General features: G+C 38.2%; 1 protein-coding gene across 3 annotated transcripts in view; it reads right to left on the reverse strand.

Moving 5' to 3' along the window:
• Positions 1-24,754, reverse strand: part of PIK3C3 (phosphatidylinositol 3-kinase catalytic subunit type 3) — a 71,890-nt gene extending 47,136 nt beyond the window's left edge. For all 3 annotated transcript variants that reach the window (XR_004982043.1, XR_004982044.2, XM_036403050.2), the window contains exons 1-13: positions 24,642-24,754; positions 22,404-22,592; positions 21,750-21,893; positions 19,372-19,501; positions 15,324-15,410; positions 13,210-13,305; positions 7,262-7,333; positions 6,063-6,167; positions 5,509-5,601; positions 5,148-5,333; positions 3,708-3,862; positions 2,375-2,462; positions 1,122-1,189 (exon numbers count right to left, since the gene is read on the reverse strand). Coding sequence is in view for 1 of the 3 variants with exons in the window: in XM_036403050.2 (XP_036258943.1) it covers positions 1,122-1,189; positions 2,375-2,462; positions 3,708-3,862; positions 5,148-5,333; positions 5,509-5,601; positions 6,063-6,167; positions 7,262-7,333; positions 13,210-13,305; positions 15,324-15,410; positions 19,372-19,501; positions 21,750-21,893; positions 22,404-22,592; positions 24,642-24,709 (1,481 nt within the window). In the remaining 2 variants the exon portion in view is untranslated. The remainder of the gene's footprint in view (positions 1-1,121; positions 1,190-2,374; positions 2,463-3,707; positions 3,863-5,147; positions 5,334-5,508; positions 5,602-6,062; positions 6,168-7,261; positions 7,334-13,209; positions 13,306-15,323; positions 15,411-19,371; positions 19,502-21,749; positions 21,894-22,403; positions 22,593-24,641) is intronic.
• Positions 24,755-25,250: the final 496 nt, after the last annotated feature.

The following is a 25,250-nucleotide window of genomic DNA, read 5'->3' on the forward strand; positions in this document are numbered from 1 at the left end:
TGAAACTTAGAAAGTTATAAATGGAATCTCTCAGCATAGTTTATAGGTTTCTTTCAAGAATTTTATAAAATCTGTTGATTACATTTACATCACATATCACACAGCTCCCAGTTCACAACTTATCTGTGGTTAATGCTCTTAGCACACTAAAATATGATCATATGCATTATGATTTTAGTTATATATTTTATTTTTAGTTATTTGATGCAGGTACACAGGTTACAAATGAGAATCATATGACTTAGATTTAGACATACAAAAGGCACCTAAGGTCTTCCTTTTAAAATACATGAATATATGCAAGTAAATAGCTGTGAGTGTTGTGCACATGCAGATGTTTGTACACTAATACACATATAGACTCATACCTTCACACAGTACAGCTCTATTCATTTCAGCTTGTTTCAAATGAGAAAATTCCTACATGCAAATACTTGTTCAGAAGGCTTGCAGATTACTATTTTAGAAGTCTAATTTTACTCTTAATACACTGAGCTGAGACAAGATCCTGAACTAAGCAATCCTTCCTCTCTAGAGTATAGATGAACTAATATTTACAACTAAATTTCCCCCTTAACATTGCACATATCTGCAATGACATTTTGTTTGTGCTCATAACCATAAATGGAATAAAACTAAAATTAGGTTACAATAAAAAAAAAAAATCTGCTTTATGAAACTTCCTAACATACACCTTTGATTATCTAAGTGCGTAACTTCAGTATTCTAGCCAACACTGTCAAACATTGTAAGCACAAAAATTACAACCACATAAACAGCAAAGCAGAGGGAAGGTGAACTTAATCTCCTCCCCAAAACCATAAATAACTTGAATCACAACTTTTAACAGTTAGTCTGCTTTTTGTGACATTTTATGTAATGTTCTAGACATCACCTTCTTTAGTCTAACAGTAATGCGTATTTCTACATTTCATTAGCCTCCATTTATAGATTACTATGTTTAAATGCATATTGTTTTAAATCTACTACTTTACCCTGAGAAAAACTGAGATTCTGAAGCTCTCAAGACAGGTCATCTTTTGATGAGCATCCTTCTGGGCATTATAGCTTTGATTTCAATTACATCTTGATACAGTATAAATAAACATTTTCTAACATACCAGTACAAGTAGTTTGCCAATGTGGAATTTTTGCATGCCCGTGATATCAAGAAAGTGCAAAGGTCTTGCTGGTAGGGATTTAAGAAGAGCAAAAAAAAAAATTAAGTTACAAAGAAATCTAAGCATCTGAGAGAGAAAGACAACGTTAAGGAAAAACATCAAGTAAATATAAGGGTTGTGAGAGATATATTTCCTTCTAAAATCTGAATCCAATCCTACCTAATATTTAAATCACAATAATTTACATATTCCTTTAAATCCAGTAGCACTACTAGAAGTAGAAGGTCTGCTACTCCAGTTACCAATATATAAAAAGCACATCATGTTCTCCAAAAAGAAACCTTTAATGTAATTTATACTTATGTTACTCTTTCCTTCTATGCAATTGCATCTTGCTGTAAATGCCATAACAATCAACTCACAAAGAGATTTCCCACTCAGTTTTGTATCCAGAGCATCTAACAATCTTGAAGATGTTCTACATGTCAAGAAAACAAATTTATATAGGATACACAACATTTAGCTGCTTCCTTCAGGTTTAATAGTCCAGGTAGCAAGAAATCTGTGTATCTTCACTGATATGCTCAATTTGAGGTTTATTTTCTATGCAGTATTAAGACTCAAACAGGACAATTTGCAACAGGGAATGGATCATTAGTTCAAAGACCAATTAATCTGCATATCAGATTAAAATCAGATTCTTTCAAAATGTCTTTACCTTCTATCTTTCCCTTCTTCCAGTCCCTTTCCTATTACTTGTCTACTTCTGGCATAAACTGAATATAGTCCTTGGCAGAAGTAAATCAAGACAGTGTCTCACTTAGGTTCAAAGAAGATGACATGTCAAAGAATACGAAAGAACAGACTGCAGAGTCTGAAATATCTGGATAACTGTTTTCTATTAAAAGACTGTTTTAGAACACCCTAACACATGCAGTTTTCAGTGTCTAATCAGTATGTGATAGTGTTTGCTATCACATAAAAATTTTCTCCTTTACAGAAGAATACTTAAATTTCAATTTCCAGTCCCCCAGCTTTGCATACTGTCATCATGGACATAAAGAGATACCCTGTAAAAAATTCAGTTAAGCCATTGCTATTTTCTTAGCATTTACTTTAAATCTATATTCTTTGGGCACTTTAAATATTCAGTGAGATTTACGCAAAGGATTCAAATATTCACACACAAAAGAAGAAACAGTACCAGGTCACTAGAAAAGTACAATAAATAGAAAGTAAATCATGTGACTTACATCAAGGTTTTCATTTTCTGCAAGCTCTTTTGTCTTAGAAGTAAGAGGTGGAGAGGAAACAGGTGGAATAGGACTCATAATCTGGGAACTACACAAAGGAAAGTACGTAACTGGTATGATTCAAGGCTGTTGCTTAGGGGCCAGGGAGCATGCATGGAAATCACAATAAATTTCACTTCCACAGCATAATAAATTCAGAAAACTGGAGGAGTTTCTTTGCTACCTTTCTTTGAAGGTAGCATCCCAACTCTGTTTCAGAACAAACTGCATGAACAGCAAATTTGACAGCTGCAGTTCCTGAAAACAGCAAAAATCTGTGCATGGAGAACTATTACAGTTTATGCCTGTGAAGGACATTCACTTAAACAAACTTTGCATTTTATTACATCTTCCATTCAAAATAAGCAGACATAGATAGGAATTCAACACGTCTGCATTTTCAGGAGCTTTCTCAAATGTTCTAAGATGAAACTGCTGATACACAACACCTGCAAGCACTAGTCTTTGGAATGAAACTACACAGAGCAGACAAATGCTTATTTGCAAGGCAAAGTTTTCAGATGGTAAATTTACCTGAAAAGAAGTAATTAAATAGCTGTTCTAAGATCTAAGTATCATCCGAGCCTCAAAATACACCACCCTTCCCACAACACCCACTTTTACGGCGTTGCAGAATGATCAATGAAAAGCTGTAGAACTGTAACACAAAAAATACACCCTTGTGTTACAAGTCATTAGAAGCTTCAGACTGAAAATCCTAAAAATCTGTACCAAATATTCACAGAAGACTTTGGTTACCAAGTTCATTTGCACTTTGCTTAATACTTTATTAGCTACCTCAGTCTTTCTTTTGGATTCCTGCAAGTATAAGAAGTATGCTTCCACAAGTCTTCCCCTACACCGTCTTTTGCAGAAGCAGAATGAAATTTTTTTTCACTTCAAATTGATTGGATTTTTAATTCCACATTCTGTGATGAAATCGGGGAGTGGAACCTCATATAACTTCAGTGAAGACATCTTAACTTTTGCAAATACAGAAGGAAGCAAGAGCAGTGTTTTTCCTCTCTACAGAAGTTTTCTTCTTTTTGTGTAGTAAGAGCAAAGGCCACAACTTTAACACTGTTTGCTCCGTAAACTATGTATAATCAGGAAACACATTTCATGAATGCTCTGGATTTGTTAGGCTTTATTTTCTTCTTGGTTTTTTTTTTTTAATGTTCAGATTATAAAATAACATGATGAATATGTAAAGCTCCTCTAAAAAGAAGAAACAATTTGATGTCTTAGAATATTACATGTTTCTACTTTTCTGCTGGAAGTCTAAGCTTCTTACCTGTCTATTTCTGAAGCATTAGATCCAGATGTTGTCATAGTTTCTGACATGGAACCTTGACTGTCCCTCTTGCTAGGCTCCAGGCCATTCTTTATGTCATCAAAGTTTTCGTATTTCAATGCCTGGACTAACTGTAGCAGGTACATCAGCAAATCCTTAGGGAAGAAAAATATCCAAGTGAAAGAAGGGCGTCAGTCAAAGAAAACTAGAACTCCTCCTGTTTACAAAATTGTAATTTACAGATAAACTTAGTCAGGATTTAGTGACCTCTAATAACACAGAAATGGAAGTCTCCCTAAACAAGCAATGTACCATAGCAACACTGGTGCTGGATGCAGTTTTACTCCCAAAAGATACCGCATTATCATTCTACTATTCTTTGTTACTCATAGACAATGAGTACTAATTTAGTGAATATTCAGGTGCAATTACTATGTTCAAATTCTCTTCAGTTAAGCTGTCCTAATTGCTTCCAGCATCCACAGAATAAAGCTTTCAATTTATGTCTCAAAAGAAGAAAACTGAAAATTCAAGCATAAATTGGACAATGGTATCAAGAATGGAAATTCTCTCTTCTCTTATGGACTATTCTTTTTATCCTTTGTGTAGCTGGGGATCTAAGAGAAAAAACACATATCTAATCTGTTTTACACTAAAGAACAGTTTTTTAACCACTTGCTGTCTAAAATCAGCTTGTTGCCTTTACTGTTTAACTTCTTCTGTTTACTTACCTTCCAATACTTTGTAGAAGGTACATTTTTAATGTCACAGCAGTATGACCTAGGCTATTGAAGTAGGCTTGAAAAACTATCATTCATTCATCCTCCCTATTTTAAACTCCATTGATTTCCAAAGAATCAAGAGTTATGGTAATACATTCAAACCTGGGTTTGCTTTTTTTTTAACGGTCAAAATAAAATATATAAATCATTGATATTTAACATACTAGATTCTATTTAGTGGGCTCTATTTATAATCACAGCTCATCACATTCTAATCAGTATACAATTAGAAAGGCCTCATTTCCACAGATAATCTTCTACTCATTTTCTTTAGCAAAAGAGTATGACGATATACTGAATTCACCAGATGGATCTGCTGAAAATCCTTCCATTTACTATTTAAGTTCAGAGCACTTCTGCAGGTTAAGACTCCAAATTTATCACTGGTTTTTGGTGAGAGCTGTTTTACCTTGTTTAACAAAACCAGCTACTATTGGCAGTTCATGCTAAGACAACTATCAATGTGTGACACCTAATTATGTAAAGACTGCTCCCCAAAAACCTTACAATACATAGCAACACAGTGGATCATCTTTTGTTTTCCTTTACCAATATTCATGAAAATGTCGTGAAAAGTAGCAAACATTTCAAGGACTCAATGAGATCAAAAATCCTGGGACCAGCTGACTTTTCCATGTACCAACAGACCAGTGAATACCTCATCATCAGCCTGCTGAAGCCTGGCGACAGCATAGCGCCGCACGGTTGGGTTGGTGAAGTGAGATGACAGAAGCTCCAGAGAGTCTTCCACATCCATGGGCTTCCACTTGCCCAGCAGCTCCAGTGCTTGCTTTGCCTCTTGTGGTAGATCCCAGTTGACACACTTCAGGAACTTTGTCAAGGCCTAAACAGGAGGGTGGACGATTCATCAGTAGAAAGCTAGCCAAAGGGAATTATTTCAAAAACTTATGTCTCACACAAAGAACTAGATTCAGATTATATTTACATAAGCACAGACCTGGAAAAGCTTACTGATAAGGGACAAGGTCCCTTCCAGCCCAAACCATTCAACAACTCACCTTCTCCTGATGAGTAAGGTAATATCTGAATTTCCACACCAAATCCTGTTCCTCATACGTTAGTTGCTTTGTTGGTGGATAACTCACTATGATCTATTTGATACACAGTCAGAAAGTGAGTTTAAAAACAGGCAAAATCAACAAGTTAACAAAGTATACTGTGAGAAAGCACAACACTGACAACACAAAAATAGCTAGGGGAAAAAAAAAAAGCTTTGCAACAACACAAAGCTATGGTATCGTGGTAATGTTTCTCAGTTACATGGTTGATTGAACTGACAGTGCAGGCAAACACAGTTGCTTTAAGTGTACCACTCATACCTACATGACATGCACAAAACACACATTCTTAACCCCCCTAAATGGTTAAGAAAAAAAAGAACAAGCACCTTGTGTTCCTTTCTGAGTTGGACTCTTCTATCTAAGCACTCTGAAACATTTAATTCATGATTTTCTATAAACTGAAATTAACTGTACTTTCCTTAAACTGTCACCATATGTTATTACCAATCTACCTAATAAAATTGAACTTAGCCATCATATGACTGACTTACATTAAGCTGGTCTCGTGTAGTTGCATTAGGCTTCAGGTCATGATCAGAAGGTCCACTTCTTAAACTTCGAGCAAGTTTGTGATGTTTGCTTTCTACTAAGTTCTCCTAAACGCAGAGGGTAAGTCAACATTCATAAATACTAAATTTCAGAGAATATTTCTATTGAAGCAAAACCATCTAGAGAAGACTCACCAGTCTCTTGAAAAAATGCATGAAAATGAAAATTCAAATCTGAAAGTACAGCATCTTCTGGCTTTTTTTTTGTTTGTTTATTTTACAAAAAAACTCCTTTAATAATACCTGGAGGATTGTTGGGAGTTTTGAGAGTCTGTTTCAGCTTCTGACTTAGCATTAACAAACCCTACCTTGCCTTTCGGTGAATTGCTGCAAAATGTAAGCGTTTCAGTCAACACATCCATGATTGACAGCACTCAAACGTGCTAAACACTTCATAAACATTTTCTTTAGGATGATGTTTGCAGCATAAAGCTTTGTATGCAAGAAAAAACATCTCAAAAACTTGTCCCACTGTTAATACCATGTTAGCAACAGTAGGAGCCACAATAGGAGCCACAGTGCCAACAAGTTTTCAGCAGCCAAGGCAGTTTCCAGCATTGTCAGACTTGCTATTGCAGTGTTAGATTACATGGTGCTCAAACAGTGTTGCCAGTACAAGCCCACTTACATTAAGGTTCCCAAAGCTGCCAATACCAGTCCCACTGAATTGGCATCCACAATAATGGAAATCTTTTCTAGAACTGTACTTAGGCACTGTCTACATGAAAGACAACATACAAGAGAGTGTAGGGAGAAAATATTTTAACAGAGGAAATGACCAAGAGTTATTGCACCAGTCCCTGAATTCTACATTCCTCTTCTTCAGCTCCCTCTTCCCACCCTCTAATCTCCTTTGCCAACAACCCCCCCTCCCTGCTTTCTTACACCTCAGAAGCAGGCACATTATGCATGGAAAGAAGGAGGTGAACATAAGCATTAAACCAATCCTTGTATTTTAATCTAGCAGCAGCAGAAATAGAAAAAAAACCACAAAATTCAAACCCACTGATATTTCTCAACTGGTTAAATATATCTTGCCACTGGAATTTTAAAATATTTAAGAAGGCACACTTTCATCTACATTTATGAAAAGTTCAACAGTAACTCTGTAATACAGATGGCACCACATGTAGCATGCTTACCATAGACATCTGGGGATCTGGAATCTTAACAATTTCAGGACTTGTTAAAATTGGAGATGACTCATCACCATCCTGAATGACGAAAAGTTGAAGGCATATTAAACATTTCAAGTTTTAGGGAGAAAATGTATCATATTAATGCATTGTGAACTCTACCACAGTAGAAGAATGATTCAACTGCTGACAGTTTTAAGGGGAAAAATAAAATAATAAACAGATTATTTTTCTTCTCTGTCTTTTTCCCAGATGACAAACGATTTGGCAAGACAGATGAAGTTCACCAGAGGAGACACAGCTTGACAGCTCACTACTGTGATGCCACACAGGTGAGTGGAGAAATTTGCCACCATTGTCCTCTGGAAGCATGAAGAGAAACAAAACCAGGCTCTGTATTTACACCAAACCCACACAGTTTTCTAGAAAAAACCACCACATTGCAGAAAATATCTCCTTAAAGTTCAACACTTTAAAAGTTCAACAGAAAGATGCATGCAACCTTATCTCTCAGAGATTCCATGTTCTTAGAGTCTAATGTATGCTGTCTAAATAAGGAAGGGAGAAGCTACAAGATTCCTGTTTGAACCAAACACAAAGAAAAAAATTAAAAGCCTGCCACCGCATTACAAAAGTAGCAATTCTGTCTTCTAGACACACAGCAATGTGGTTTTGTACTTCATAATACAAGGGTTTCTGGAGGGTAACTAACATTAATAAAAGCTATGAAAAGACATTTCATTTAAAACACACAACAAAACAGTCAAACTCAAAACAAAACAAACTCAGCATAACATGTTCTCTGCCATATTTCTTCTGAGTCTGTTTTCATTTATTTTGCTGTAAATTTGAGATCAGAAAATTTTTTTTTGACATACCAACATTTCCCACAGTAACTAAGTTTTGAGGTAATCTGCTCAGGTTTCTTTCTGCTCCCATCCTCTTTTTTTCCCTACTTTTCCAATCACATATGCCCTCTGGGATAGCTTTACTTTTATACTTTTCAGAGGTAACTTTCAAAGGAGAGGTTGTTTCAAGGGAGAGAATCATTTGTCAGTAACAAGATATATGAGTTTAAAATTGCCATTAACCACCCAGGAGAAACATTTTTTTTCCTACTACATAAATTTTGTGGGGCTGGCTACGGTAAAATATCTCTTATTATTAAAATGTTTCCTTAGAAAGACATTTTTAATTGCATTTACTAGTGTCCTATGCCTTTCTGAAGTAACACTTTTGACAAAAGTCAAAGCAAAAGCAGTAAGAATACACATATCCTTCCTAGTTAAGGGAAATAAACACACAGTCTGCCTGCGGCTGATGATGGTCCCAGGTTGCTTTTCTCATTAGTCTTTGAAAAAAAAAAAAAAAGCACGCACACAAACACTGAAGAGGCAAAGATGACATTTGCTTAGAGTATCTCTGCTCTAAAAGCATGTTGCCTAAATAATGAACTTAGCTCTGACCTCGCTGCACAGAAATAGCAGCATCAAAGTATTTCCATAATAACAAAATATGCTGCATCACTAACAGTAGACTGAACTGGGCTGGAGTCACAGTGACAGATCAGCATTCACATTGAACTAAGCCTCTGCCATCTCACCAGGCAGAATGCTCAGATCATGTCATAAAGTCAAATTATATAAAAAACAATGAAATTGTTGCAGGTTGGTGGAATCCTTCTCATAAACACATCTGATGACAGACTGACTTCTATATACCTATAAGATATTTCTTATCTTCCAATTCTAAACTCTAAGGCTGCAATCTTACTTTGCCTTTATAGAAACACAAGATTCCTATCTCCCAGTGACAACTCTCCACTCTGTTTAGAACCTTCACACAAAAACCCTGTATGAAAAACTTGACACTGGAGGGGACTCAGTAGCAACAAGCTACTAACTTGCTACTAACAAGCATTCAAACTCTTCAGAGTATCCAGGTCCCATGAGGATTCTCTAGGGATAAGCAGTAGGAACACCCATTGCTGTATTTTTTCCTCAGTGAAAAAATGATAAAATCACATACATTAACTGAAAAAGGAAAGGTTTCAGCCTGGTCAAGTGGAGCACTTACCCCACAGTTAGAAGTCTCTGGCAGACATTAAAAATTCAAAACTCCTCAGGATGAGAATGACAAAAGCACTATTGTCTAAATTTTGCTTACTTACAAAACAACAACAAAAAAGCCTTCCAGTGTGTCATGTCAAAATGTTTATAAATGTAGTTATGGAGTTTTTTCCCCCAAGACTAATGTTAAAAGAATGATTTGTACACTCATTGCTGGCAACCCCTTTTGGAATCTTTGAAAAGAATCATGATAATGACTGTTTATTTAAAACTCTTTGAATGTAGTCAGATCATGCTGTAGAGTGAAGCTGACAAGTTCTAGCTATTCAGTTCAACCACCAGAAAAACCATTCCCAGTGTTTCACTGCATGACAGAACAAAGCTTTAAGCCCAACCAAAACTTGCCATGAAATCAAGTTTTTCCAAGCATTCATGGGACAAGTAACAGTGTTAGGAGCAAGCATTCTGAAACAGACTGCTTAACGAAATACTCAAGAAGGCAGAATGACAATAGCTGTCCTGTGGAGGATGTCAGCTGTTTAACTACCCTTCTGTAATTCTCCATTATACCTTGAGAGCAACACATGCAGTACCACAACCCTGACCATAGTTACTAAACCAAACCAGTGTCTAAATTAGCACTTGAATTTGGCCAAGTGCATACTTTTGAAGTGTCTTTCCTGATCATGCCCATATAGAGAGCTTTAGTCCACGTCATGGAAATCTCAGAAATCCCTGACATCCTCTAACTGGGGATGTGATGAAAGACAGACCAGAGCACAAGAACACAGTGCAGACACTGGGACTTCAGCAGCCTCTTCCCTCAGTGAATCTGCTCCTCTTGGCTGCAACATTTCAGCAGCAAAGGCAGAACCTGAGGCGACCTGCTACTTTGCCAGCATGAAACAAAAGCAACATCAATACTAGACAGCACTAAGTTGCTTCAAACTGCTGTGTAACAGAGCTCTGCAGATATTTCACTACAGTAAGGTCAGTGTGGGTGACTTTATACAAATATTAGAGTTCATTTAAGACAGTCCACAACATTTGCAGAAATTTTCCAAACCAGCAACACTCCTCTGTACTTACCTGAAAATCAGTTTCAGAGCACAAATAAATAAGGAGGTTCTATTTAACTTATTTTTTAACCAAAACACCATTTAAAGTAACACCAATGCGAACCAACCTCTCCCCCCCGCAAAGAAAAAAAAGCAGAGAAGCACTGGTGTAGACAGTACTTCTTCCTTTAAATCTATCAAAGGTCTCTGATAATCGAATTTATTTATCTTTCTTAATGAACTGGATGCAGCAGTGCAATCATTTACCCAAAGACATGTTTCACTTGAAACCTGCACAAAAATACATTAGTGATAAATGCTGGTGTTATTTGTACTTGGTAAGTCACTCAGAATTTCTGCCTAAATGGAGAATCAAAAGTGATGCTGTCATTACTAGCAGGCCCTATCCCTCACGTCTTGATCACTGTATTTAAATGAAGTTAACACAGAACATGGAAGGAGACACTGCCGCCTCACGTCATTGTAATTGAATGTTAAGTCAAAGAACCCCAAATCCTATCAGTCGCTGTTTAACAGGCTAGTTCTTCCTAAACACTTGAAAACAAATATATCAACAAAACTGTGACAAGTAATCTCCACTTTGACTATTGGTCACAAGCAGGTGACAACAGAACCTTCTTTCATTATGCTCGGTGCACTGGATTGGCGATGGCCGATACACAGACTGCAGACTGTAATTGGAAGCATGACAAAACTGAGAAAACGGGCACTAATTCATGTACCATTTCCCATTGCTGTCAGAAAAGGGTCAAGAGGTTGTTGGAAAGCTACTTTGTAACAACAAATCCTTCAAACTGCAGTTAGTTACAGCTCTAACAGGTACTATTACACATTCAATTACTTTATTTCTGCAAGAGCAGCCAATTCATAGTTATTCTGCTCCATGCACTTTTAATATGCTTCAGAAACATCTCTTAAAAGAAAGATGCATGCTTGGAGTCTGAATCTTCTTTCCTGTATCGTGCACATCTATAAAACCACAATGATGGAAAAAAAAGAAGTCATGTGTGTAAATCGGGAATAATTCATCTATAATGGCAGGTTGCTGGAGGTAACAGAGAGAAGTCATTTTTAGGAATGCCATGTTCATTTATAAAAAGAAAAGAGCTAAGAGGACACAGAGCCACATATGTTTGCACCTGAAAGGTACAGCATGTTCTCATGAAAGAGTTAGCTGTTAGTTAAAAGTTTCAATATTTTCATCATATTCTGTTATGAAGTTTCAATATTTTCATCATATTCTGTTATGATCATATTCTGTTATGTTATATATTCTTGCTCTCCAGACAAGTATTTCCTTTATTTCCACAGAAGAAAATAACATTATTTTGTTCATGGGGAAATCTGATCGATTGTAGGTTTTGTTGTGATTTGTAACACAAGATAGTTTTGCAACAGCACAGTCCTCCATAATTGCTAGTTCTAGGATAAGTGTACAGATGCACTGCAAAACAGCTATTCTAAACGCAAAAAGATTTGAAACTTGTGGAGAGGTCTCACTGTCAACTCCAGTCCCCAAAAAAGAAATGCTAAGCAGCTAACCTTGACAGCTGCATAAGACCCACTTTCATCCATATTACCAAAATTCACCAAGAAACTAAAATAAAAGAAAAACAAAGGCACAAAAAGAAAAAAATCACCTGTCCTCCCCACAAAACCAACCAAAAACCTCCAACCAAACACTACCCTCAAAAAACACTCTGAAAGCCAAAAAACTCCTCGTCTTGCAATACATCAAATAGTTGAAGCAGATTCTGACCTGTTTTCTCTTTAATTTTTTTAATCCTGCTTTTTTGCTATTTATTGCTGTATTTTTCACTGCCTTCTTCAAAAGTTTTAAGTTAGATCACAGTTCTTTTGGGCCATGTCAACCAGTAATAGCCATATACACAGAAATACTCATAATCCATGTTGCATTATGTCAACATTTTGTGTAATGAATTAAGCTTTTTAAAATTCTCAGAATAAATGCTGCTTAAACTTAGTGCCTCTGGTCTCAAGAGCGCTCCAGTTTCTTTTCCTACCTTCTATCTATTTCCAATAAAGCTGCATGATTCAGTAACTTTCTGACTTCTTATGAATCTAAACACAATGAAATATCTAAGAAACAATTTTATTTGAAACCAGATTATAGATGCACTGCTTTTTCTATGTCCATAGGTCTTTCCACAGTACATAGAATGGTAATACCTTCCAATACCACACTGGTGTCTGTTAAGCTCACTGTCAATCCTCCATCCCATTAAATTTTAATAGAAAAATACTGAAGGTGGTGCTTTGCAGATAGATCTGTTTCATAAACAGCAAGGAAAGATGAGAGACATTCCAATCTAGAAGTCTTTTACTTAATTATTCCACAGCATTTTCAGTATGAAAGACTAAACTTCTGTATTTGTTCATTTTACAGAAAATGTTCACCAGCAGAGCTCCTGTGCAAAGTTTTAATAACTCATCTTCTATAAAGTTAACACTCAATACAGGTACATATCCTCCGGATCTAAGTCATAATTTTACATACAGCTACTTGGAAAGTACTGCTGGGTGACTGAAAGCACTATAAATCAGAAAGTTTTTAATCACTCACACTTGTTAAATTCTGTAATCTTGAACTCTATTACACAAATGACTGACATCTGCAATCATGTTGCATCTATACTATCTGATTTGTATGTACATAAACAGTTGCCACTGACAGCTGTCTGCTGCTCTACTGCAGCAGAATATTTCATGTCAGCAGAAAAACCCATTCATTTTAGGTGCATATGCTGCTTTTTAAAGACAACCATAAAGCCTGCAGGGCACATACCTTTTCGTAGTAAACTATTCCATATTCTTTATCATCGCACTTGACGCAACGGAATTCAATCATCAGGTACATAAAATTGGAGCTTCGTTTTTCCCTCTGAGGAAAGAGCCACCACAGATGTGTATCATTTTTTGCAGGGCATCAATCTTCAGCATTCTCAGTACAGCAATTACCCTACTTCCTTTGTGCTGTAACTGATTAATTAGGTTATCAGCTGTTGCAGCAATTATTTAGTTAATCATTTTATAGAACTCCTTGAGACTGTATCACCTCCTTCCTGACATTCTTACCTCACATTCCCACTTTGTGATACATATTCACACTTAAAAGATGAAAACCTGTTTTCATCAGCAGCTTCCAGCTGTGGGCTAAAGGTATAAACAATGCAACGCAGAATAATCAGATGACCAGTGGGTAGCTGGTGTTTGTTTTTGTCTAAATCATTACCTATAATTATGCACATCAAAGTAAAAAACAGAAGATATAGAAAAAACAAATCATCTTTTTGAACCAACACCATAAAAGAGACTGAATAAACTCGGACTACAGGATTACATTTGCAGCTTATTCATCTTCAGAGGAAGATTTGCTCACGTATGCATTTTTTAAATGCTCTACCTAGAAAAAGTGCCTAGAACTTTAAAATCTGGGTGAGAAATAAGCAAGAAGTTTAACAATGAGTAATGTAAATTCAGTTCATTTAATGCATTCATAATGGCTTGACTTTCCACCATAGATAAAGTGGCTCTCTGTTTAAAGCACAGGTCTAAAAATTTTATTTCACTGTATTTTTACTGTCAGTGGAGAAGAAAAATCTAAAGGGAAAAATGAGATAAAAAAGATGATAGGCTAATTTCTAAAAAACATCAAAATATTTATAGAGGCTTATAAAACCACAGATTTTAGTTAAAAAAAGAATCTGACTTCCAAACCTCCAGTTATCAATAAGACAACAAAGATCTCAGGGCACAGGAAAAAACAGAGTTCTTTCATGCAAGATGAGTATAAGAAATTAGACAGTTTGAGCTGATTTTGAGCAGTGAGGGTTAAAACCTCATTTAGGAATTAAACTACCAGATTATTTTATTTTTAAAAAATATTCAGTCAAAACTACAAATGCCTTTTCTCCACACCCAAAGTTAAAAAAATAAAGTTGAACAACTCTGAAGCCAAGGAACAGGTAAAATGTCTAAAAATCTCCCCATCACAACCTAAAACACTAGAGATAAGCTAATCATGCCTAAGAGTGTTTGTTCCAAGCTGTTCCAAATTATTAATAAAGTCTATGCTCCATGATCAAGTTCACTTGAAGCTGAAAACAGCTAAGACAGCTGTGCACATGGTGGATGAAATGCTGGACATAAGCTGGCCATGTGCACTGGCTGCCCCAAAACCAGCTCTGAGCTGAGCTGCTCCTCAGCAGGGCGGGCTGCAGGTCAAGGGAGGGGTCTCTGCCCCTCTGTGCTGTGACAGCCCACCTGCAGAGCTGCACCCACCTCTGGGACCTCAACATGAAAAAGATGTGGCCCTGATGGAGGGAGTCCAGGAGGCCACTAAGATGCCCCAAGGGCTGGAGTACCTTTGGTTTTGAGACAGGCTGGGAGATCTGGGGTTTTCAGCCTGGAGAAGGGGAGGCTCCAGGGCCTAAAGGGGACCTCCAGGGAAGAGCTGGAGAGGGACTTCAGACAAGGGCATGGAGTGAGAGGACTTTACTGTGAGAGTGCTGAGGCCCTGGCACAGGTTGTCCAGAGAGATAATAGAAATCTCATCCCCAAAAACATTCAAGGTCATCCTAGACAGGTCCCAGAGTATCCTGATCCAATTGAAGATGTTCCTGCTCATTGCAGAGGGGTTGGACTAGACGGCCTTTAAAGATCCTTTCCAAACCAATCTATTCTGTGATTCTCATTATTGCTTAAGTAAAATCAACTTTAAGCTTCTGAAGAAGTACTTTTTCCTTCACCATTTGCACTGGCAGTTGAAGGAAATAAAACCAAGCAGTTAAGTCTCCTAAAGAAGTGAAGGTTCATATTAGCATGATAAAACCCCCCTAAAGAAGTGAAGGTTCATATTAGCATGATAAAAATTCCAAACCTGACCCTACAGTGACTTACCTCATTGATCATTTCTATTTCTCTAAAGGTGAGTCTGTCCAGCCAATCCACTTTCACCATGTGACCTTGCCGATGAGACTTGGTGAGCTGCATGACAAAAATCACAATGATAACATTTAAATTGCTCAGAGCAAGAAAAAGAACAACAAAGTTCTAACCAAGATACTAATATGAAATCAGACAAAAAAAAATAAAGGAATTGAAAAAACTGTACTCACCTTGTATAGCAGACACATAGTGACATAGTACACACCTTGTCAACAGCCAAACCATATCATAAAAATAAGTCTACAATCTAAAATACCAATCCCAGCAAAGACCATAATAATTATCCGTGCACATCACCTTGGCATTTTTAACATAGCAAAAACAGGAACCTTTTTCTTAACTAAAGTCACATAAAAAAGACATCCCATTTTTGTATTACTATGTTTCATATATGAAAGCTCACCAAGCCAAACAAAAATAAAGTATTTCATAAACTATCTATACTGAATATTTCTGCCTGTGTCAGCCTTTCCTAAGCAGGAAAGGCTGTTTCCAGACTGAGACGATAACTGGGTCAACTGAAGATCTTACAGCAAGTCATAGACAGCTCGCTTTCTCCTTTAGTCATCTGATTAGTAGCTCAAGCTTTATTCCTATGCTTACAAACTACTGTAGCAATAGCAAGAAAGTTGTTTAAGGACTCATTAAGAGCATACGATTTGTAGTTTCAGATACACTATTTTTAATGAAATTTTTTACGATAATTTTTTATCCAGCAGAGGACCACACAAATATGAAGATCACTTTTTTGGCTGCTAAGAAATGACATATTCTTCAAAAAAAAAATCAGTCATTATTGCAGAATGCAAGAGATGCAGAAGGACTAGAAGACATGAAGTTCCTTCATCTCTCGAAGAAATTGGTATCTGTCTAGAAAATGTCTAGCAAAGAGACCCCTCAAAATTATTCTTATTAGAGGAAAGGTTACAACCATTATTTCATTCACTTTGTTCTGTGGTCAGCCTGCCCACCCATGAGCATCTGAATGTGAACAGGCCATACAGTGACACTGTCACTTCTTGCCTAGCTAAGGGACAGGCAATACAGAGACCTAGGACAGCAGGAATGAAGGTACAGGATGCAGGAGAACACAATAGCAGCATGGCCGCTTCCACACAGAACTGGAGATGGTATTAGTACAAAAAAAACAAAACAGAAGATTTAAGACTTGGGATACACTGGGAGATGTCCAGGTTGCACAATCTGTCAGATATGTGCACTAGACCTTCCATAGCTCAACACTAGAGGTACACTAAAAATAAAAGTCATTATGAAGACAGAGAATTGAAGAGTTTGCCCCAATTTTACTGTCTCATTATTCACTCTCAAATCCTCACTAAACTGATGTCTTAACAGTACAGGCACAAGTATGCTGGGCTAAAGTTTGATTATGTTTAATCAAAGTCTTGGAGAAAAAAACTTGGTCACAAATTCTTAGTTCATTTTCTCATTCACTGCACTAGAGAATAAAAAAATGAAAGTTGTTTTGTGTGTTTCAGAAGAAAATTATTAATATTTTAAACCTTTAAACCTCCCTTATAGAGGAAAAAAGTTGTAATACAGCAATTAATTAGGTCTGCATACAAGACCTGGAAGATCTGTGAGCATACAGATACACATGAAAAACTGTTGTCTTGAATTAATATTTACAGTTTAAAATAAGAGAGAAGCTAGTATCCCCTTCAGGGAAAGAAGCATTCATCATTTGCTACTAAGTAAGATGCATCCCTTTAGATAGTATCTCAACATTACTATTACCTAATTTCATTCAGCCAGCAGAAGGTATGATGGAAATGAATGGATCAAAAAGAACTTAAGAATACTTTAAGTAGAATAAATTAACACACCACTCATGGGAGAAATCTCTTAATGTCACTCATGTTTGAGAATGCTAAAATACTCTTCCCATTAATATTCCTTAGTACACAAAAAATCTGCATTCACAACGCCTCCAGAATGCAAAGCCATGGTTTTTCCATCAGTAGCAGTTTTACTAGCAACATTCATGTGTTTTGTGAGAGCACAACCATATGGCACCTCAACATGAAAGGGGAGACTTGCCACAGTATCAATTATTTAAGGCAAGGTAAAACTCTTTGACCACCTACTCACTGGTTTTATACAAATTCCATGTAACAATAAGAAAAACGTCCAGACATAAACTCAGAAGCATGTAAAGAAAGGAGTTATCTTTCAGATGGAGAAAAGATTCTTCCCAAGCTCTTCTCCAAAGTTACCTCTTATCTGGAAGACTCTAGTTTGGGCTCTGGTACCGATACCAATCAATAGCACAACACTGGACAAGTCTGTTCAATAAGCAGAAAAAAAAACGCAAACCAAGAACAACAAAGCCCATGCAAACTTGCCATGTATGTACCTAAGTGCTAGTCCTTTTAACTATATTTAAATATACCTTCACATAGAGTAGCATGAGAAGGCATTCAGAAACTGGTCAATAGTCACAGAAGAACAGAAGCTGATTGTGCTTGAGCAATGGCTATTTCAGAGTGACACATCACAAGAACCTCCTCTGCTATGTAAACAGCTGTGCAAATGAAACCTCCCATAGACACACTTCCCAGAAACCCTAAATTCCCTAGCATCTGATGGTAAAATGGTTTTATAAAAAGGACCACAACAAAATATCAGTGAAAACTCTCCTCTTTCAGAAATTAGCATTTCCCAAAACATCTTTCAGAAGAAAAGAATGGGGGCAGTGATGTTATTAGCTTTCTGTTAGCCATTAACTACAACTCTTGAATAGGATGGGAAAGAATTTCCTCCTATTCCTCAGAGGCCTTGGGCCATCATCTTCCAAGTGCCAAAACAGGCTAAAACAGAATGAGCTATTTTAAGACTGAAGTACTCTATTTGTGCTTTTTGAGCTAGAGAGAGTGAGTGGTAATGTCTGCATAACAGAACTAACATGAAAGGCATGGCCTACCCTCTCAAAGCCTTTCTCAGAAACCCACAGCATCTATCATGTAACCACATGACGAACTGGAAATAAGACTTGATATTTAGTGTCTTTTTACAAAGACTCCTTAGTTATTATATAATAAATTATTTTATTATAATATTAATAATAAAATTAATTAATTAATTAATTATGCCCTCTAAGGGCATTTACTCTACTATGATCAAGAAATGGGGCACCACTGGCTTTAATGAGCTTTCCATTATAAATTCAGTGCAAACTACACTAATAAAACAGAGACCCTTAAAAGAAAGTCAATCACTGTCATAAATCTCTAATGAGAAAATGATTCTATCTTTCATTGGGAGTCCCACAAAGGTCTGCATAAAATCTAGGAGACAAAGATTAAGAAGAAAGCTCACTGAATAGGCAGACTGAGCAGTTTGGAAAGTTTGGGGTAAGCTCACCTGAATAATCAGAGATCATCTAGTAAAACAGCCCAGTAACTAATACACTCAGAACAATTTCAGTAGTTTTGATGGCAAGAATATACTCTGCCCACAAAAGCTTGGAGGCAAAAATACTAATGTACATATTCATGAGCTTAAATGAATGGAACTTGGGTTAATTTCTGCAGTTCTACTCAAGTTCTTTCTAATGTACAGGTATGACACCACTTTGGAACACTATGCCACACAGCCTCAAAGATAACGGATGGTCTCTGAAAGAAACTCTCAACTGTCCTCACAAGTCACTGTTAGGAGAGGCTCTTATTAAACCTGATGGAATTTTGTCTTTAGGCATCTTCAAGGCATTTTCGTATTTTAATTCTTTACAAAGAATTTAGATCTTAAGTTGTTCCAACAAACTGCTACGTGTAATACAAGGTTTTTTAAAAAAACACTTCAGAAGCAATTAAATACGATCTGCTTTATTCCTTTGTATAAATCCTGTGAAACACCTAAATAACCAAAGCAAGAGAGCTATCACATGAGAAAACAGCACTGGAAGCTGTCTTCATTTCTCTCCAGTCAAGTGCATGCTTGTCACATACATTTTAAAGGTTACTTGCTCTTCCATTACCTTTGCCAGGCGGCTCATTTGATCTTCAGAGACTGTACTGCTGGTTCTCCCAGGAGTTTTGGTGGGCTCGGAGCCATCAGCTTCTACATTGGGCCAGACTTTCAAGTCATGCATTCCTTGTCGAAACATACTGCAGGGAAAAATGCAGAATCACATCAGTAAACTCAAAATAATACAGCTGTCAGGAATCAAAGTTGAGCAGCAGCTGCAAGAAAATGAAGTTGCTTCCTTTGTCAAAACTACAAAATTGCATAATTGAACTCTACTGCACAAGTGTCTCGCACCTTGTGTTCTCTACAACCTCTATTTTACTGGCACATGGAGTTAGAAGAAAATTGTGAAGTCAGAGATAACTTATTGGGCAAGTAGAAGAAAAATGGGTAATTCCCAAAGCCAGTGAGGTGGTACAAACAAGAACTGAGAAGAAAGCTAGACCTTCATAGTTTTATTATTTGTAATGAAGCAGAAAGTATTCCTCTTGACTTGCAAATTGTAACAGTAACCCTAGGTCTGCCAGTATGAAAAAAATGAACTTAAAAGCTACCGAAGTTGCATTGAAAGGTCAACAGCCATAAAACAGCCTTCTGAGCTGCCAAATAATAATAAAAACATACCAAGAAAAAAATGCCAAAACTCTCCACACACCGCTTTCTCCACCAATCCTTGAAATTGAATTGATAATTGAAAGTGTGCAGTGACCAGAAATTTACAGGGTAACTGACCACATCTTTTCTCTGCAAAACTCTGCTTACCTTGCACATTTGTGCTGATCCACCCATAAAAGATGCCCCAAGAAATCAAGTGCATTCATTACCTTTGCCAATAAGAGCTCATCGCTTTACTCTAAAAACTTCAGGTAAATACAATTGACAGGAGTATTTTAAAAAGTGAACATTAAAAATGAGAAATAACAATTAGAAAAGACCATCTGACCTTGAATTTACACACCATCTCATGGAGCATTACTACAAGGGTTTTCTTTTAAAAACTACAAAATTCAAAATTTTTTTGTTGGTTTCTCTCCATCAACTTCATATGAGTTCCACATGCTGGAAGTAAGACTTATAATTGAAATTTATTTTTATCTTTTTCCAGGTACTGTGCTTTAATGCTTTAACAGCTACCAGCAGTCTTTGGGGCACAGTCCAATTGATCAGGTTCAATGTTTTGCCTTAAGGCAATCTCATCCTTTTTTCTTCAAGCAGCATCCTCAATGAGAGAGATACAACCTTTCTCTACAGTCACTTTCTGCATTCAAGCATCATTAGAGCAGCTTTCCTAATGATAATCTAAACTTTTCCTGCACTTTAGTCTAAGTGAAGTCTTACTTCTTATCCACTGGCTAGACAAAACAGGCTATTTCTTCCCATTTTCCAGCAGTATATACACACTAGAAAAATGTTTCTACATTCTTTCTTTTCAGCCTGACTAGGTATAATACTTCCTCCATCACACCTACTTGCTAGACATTCAATGATACAGACTCCCAGTAGTCAGAAATTTGACTGAAGTTGGTTAGAAAGAACAGAATATACCCCATCTGAGTGGAGAAGAAAAGGATAAGAAAAGAAAAGGGTACAGAAGTGTCTCTGATACACATAGTTGTAAACCGTTTATGTAGTCAATGTTGTTCACACATTTTACAAGAGCACCATGATGCTGAACTACACAAAATTTAAGATTCACTCTAAACTACAACTCTCTTTTCCTGGGCAGCTGCTCCCCATTCTGTATGTGATAACAATCAATTGCAAAAAAAGTACCTGTGCCTCTTAATCTTCCTGAGACCACAACCTGTTTTCTCAGTCTCCTTTGCACTTAGGTAAGATTCTTTTGAGGTACTGTTCACATCACAGATTATTACTGTAATCCTTCCCACCTTAGTATTACCATCCACCAATTTACTGAACACACCCTCTATTGGATCATAGCATATTAACTTTGAAAAGTGCTGATTTACTGAGTGACATTCTACCCCCTATAAATAACAGTGCATTCACAACCTAATTGCAAGCCAATTAAACTATTTTTTAAAGTAATCAGTACTGGCATCCATGCAGTACAAGGGCGTAGATACGAAGTGATTTCAGCACTTGCCATCTTAAAATCCAAGCTAGTAGATCATCAAAAAAAAAAAAAAAAAAGAAAAAAGGTGTTATACAGAACACTTCTTTTATACAACACTGCAGCAAGTGTGAAATTACACTTGGGAATAATCAGGAGAAAATCACCTGTATGTATGTATCTGATTTTTCAAACACAGAACTGTTAACCTAGTTTAGAAAATATTTAAAAACTTATCTCTCATAACCCATGCCACATTACTATTCACAGGTGAGCTTTAAATGTGGTTTAAATGAGAAGAAAAAGCAGTATACCCATATTTTCCAAAGAGTGAGACCGTTGTTCCTCCCACAGGAACAGCTTTACCAGGTCCATACACATCCCAGATGGTCAGAGCCACCTGAGCATTTCGAGGCAAATCTGGATACTTCACAGGCAGTTTCAGCCATTCATTCCAGCTGCAGAGAAACACCACTTATTAGTCATAAAGCTTTACAATTCAAGTTACTCTCTATAAGTTTAAATAATAAGTAAAAGCTTTACAATTCAAGTTACTCTCTATTAGTTTAAATAAAAATTTCTTAGGGCAAATGGACTATTTTCCTGTGGGCTTTAACTATTCAAACACCATGACTAAAGGCTACACACCAAAAGAAAAATATTCTGGCTTGATAACTGAGTAGCAAGGATCAGGCTGTCAGTGAACAGCATGAATATATATCACTCCTGGCCCCAGAAGTCACCTGAAGTAGCAGGCCATGCCCAAGAACACAAATAGCCATTTTATCACTTACCCTTTACACAAAAAGGTGGTTTTTGTGCTGGCTGGATAACACTAACTATACAGACACTTGAAGAAGGATAAGCCATTATAGAGAAGACAACAGAAAACAAATCTTTCTGACAGAAACAAATACCTGGTGCCCCACTAATTATGAAGAACATGAAATAAAAGGCAAGCCACTTACTTCCATCTAGTGCTAAAAGCCTTGTAGGAAGTTCTAACTGGAAGAGCAAGCGGCTTCCCCTCGGCAAACACCTGACAAGTTACATACAAGTCAGAGCAAGTCTCTTGATACAGTCCTGAGAACTTCAGCATCGGATCTTCTAAGAGAGCTTTGTAGCTTTTCTGCTCTCTTTTCCCTTCCAGACTTCCTCTATAGGGGAGAGGGCAGGGGAGGAGGAAAAGAAGAAAACATAAGTAAGCCAGAATTTATTCTATCTGTAGTAGAAATCCTATTGTATTTCCATACCTTATACTTAGATTACCCAGAACTGAGGCTATTCTCACTTTGCACTACCGCTTCTAGTGAAATCCAAACACCAGAGAAGAACTCAGGATGTGAAATGCTCAGAAAACATGAACGCACTGCTGTACTGATTTAGGCAGGGGTGAGGGGAAAAGCAGGGAAGGCAAGAATTACTTGTTTGTCTTTTAAATGGAGGCAACTTTTTCTAGTACAACCTGTGGATTCTCAGACAGAGCTTAAGTAGGGCAACAATAAATGAGAAGACATAGGCTGCTATTATTAAAATAGACATAACAAACATCAGATTACACATGCTCCAAATACTATTTGGAAAAATAAAACACAGAACAACTACTGTAAGTAAATTTTTAAGATCTATGAAATGTATGACTGGTTTTGGAAGTCAATCATCTCTCAAATCCACAACAAAATAAAATTCGCTTAAGCAGACTGATCAAATAAAATTTGGTCAAAACCCTGCAGCACTTTGCACAATGTTACTATTAAGAGAAATTGATGGAATTTCTCAGGCTTCAGCTATACCACGATGAAAACAGACATGCACATTAGATATCTGTCTGTGGATGCACAAGTTAAAACAAAAACAAAAACAAACAAACAAAAAAAATAATAATTGAGGTGATGGGAACACACGTAAGATCAATCCTCCACCAAACAAAAATCTATTTGTTTCCACAAAACCATTTCAGAGTAAATTAACAAGTTACTTGCACAGAACTGACACTGCACATTCTAAGGATGTCATACACTTCTATGTGTTAAAGCAAAAAAAAACCTGCTAGTTTTAATTTTGTTTGGTGGAATGAACTATCAAAGAGATCACATGAATCTGACTCCTGATGGCACAGAACAGTGTGGGCTGGCAGGGAACTGAAAAATCATCCAGTTTCAACCCTTGTCATGAGCAGGGCCACCTTCCACTACCATCACTTTTTCAGAAATTAAACAACCCTTAACAAGCTTCTCCAAGTTAGTTTGCCACAAAATGCAAGATACTTTAATAATGCACCACCACTGGGCGCACTACATTTAAGAGTCAGCCAGATCCCTCCTACTTCTCAAACTTCTCACTGCTGTGATGAAGTAAAGTAACTTAAAAAAACAAACGAAAAATTACAACACTGTAGGGTAGATCCAGCTTCAACAAAAGTGCTTCCACACGCTCAGGTAGGAACAGATTTACACGCTGCAGCACCTGGATCTTGCTACAGTAAAACACCCCAGTAAGACCACCTTGTTTTCAGAGGAGCATGGAAACAAGCAGCAAGAGTGTCATCAGTTTATCTCCTTCCCTTAACACTCAGGAGCGAGCTGTGAGACAGCGGTGGCCCTCCAATTCCTGGAGGGAACTTACAGGAAAGAATAGGCAAGACTATTTACAGAAACATGTAGTGACAGGGCAGGGGGAGATGGCTTCAGACAGAGTAGATTTAGATTAATTAGGAAAGAATTCTTTACTGTGAGGGAGGTGATGCCCTGGCACAGGCTGCTTAGAGAAGCTGTGGCTGCCCCGTCCCTCGGAGCGTTAAAGGCCAGGCTGGACGGGGCTGGGACCAGCCTGGGATAATGGAACGTGTCCCTGCCTATAGCAGGGTGTGTAACAGGATGGGCTTTAAAGGTGTTTGTAACGCAAACCAATCTGTGATTTTCTGACAGGTGAAAGGCTCTGGGAGCCAGCACTGACAATCGCTGCCTTGGAGCACCTGAGGACACGGCACACCTGACACGCGTTCGCAGCACAGCTCCAGCCCAGCCCCTCGCCCGCCGCCTCCCCACGGGCCGGGACGCGGCACCGGAGATGAGCCAGCACCGCCTGTCCCCGGGCACCGCCGGGCTGCGGCACCAGCGCACCCCGCCGAGGGGCGGACGGCCCGCTACCCCCTCCCAGGGCGGCAGCGAACGCTCCCCTTTGAGCCCTTGACGCCGCTCACTCACATCTTCAGCTGCACGTTGATGTCCAGGTCGCAGCTGTACACATAATAAAGCCTCTCGGTCTCGCCCATGGCCGCCGCCGCTGCTGCTCCCTCCCCGCCCCCTCAGCGCCCGCGGGCAGCAGTGCCGGCCTCCCCGGCCGCGCTCCGAGCATGCGCCGCCGCCGCCATCTTGAGTAAGGGAGGAAGGAGCGGTGCCGGCCCTTGACCAAAATGGCCGCCGGCCCGCGGCCGCCCCTGCTCCCCCCCCGCTCCCCCCCCCGCCCGCAGCGCCTGGGTGCGCGGTGCGCGACATGGCGGCGGCAGCGCGCAGCGGCGAGATGGCTGCGGCCTGGCTGCCTGCGGGATGGCGTCCTGTGCCGCCTGAGGGCGGAGAGGGATGGAGCCTCGCAAGAGCATCACAGAGTGTCCTGAGTTTGAAGGGACCCAGAAGGATCGTCGAGGCTAGCTCCTGGCCCTGCACAGAATGCCCCAACTACATGGTAGGAGCCATGTGTCTGAGAGCATTGCCCTCAGATGCTTCTTAAACTCAAACAGGCTTGGTGTTGTGACCACATCCCTGGGCAGCCTGTTCCAGTGCCCAGCCACCCTCTGGGAGAAAAACTTTTTCCTG

The sequence above is a fragment of the Molothrus ater genome, chromosome Z (assembly GCF_012460135.2).
Source record: "Molothrus ater isolate BHLD 08-10-18 breed brown headed cowbird chromosome Z, BPBGC_Mater_1.1, whole genome shotgun sequence".
Taxonomy (NCBI): Eukaryota; Metazoa; Chordata; class Aves; order Passeriformes; family Icteridae; genus Molothrus; species Molothrus ater.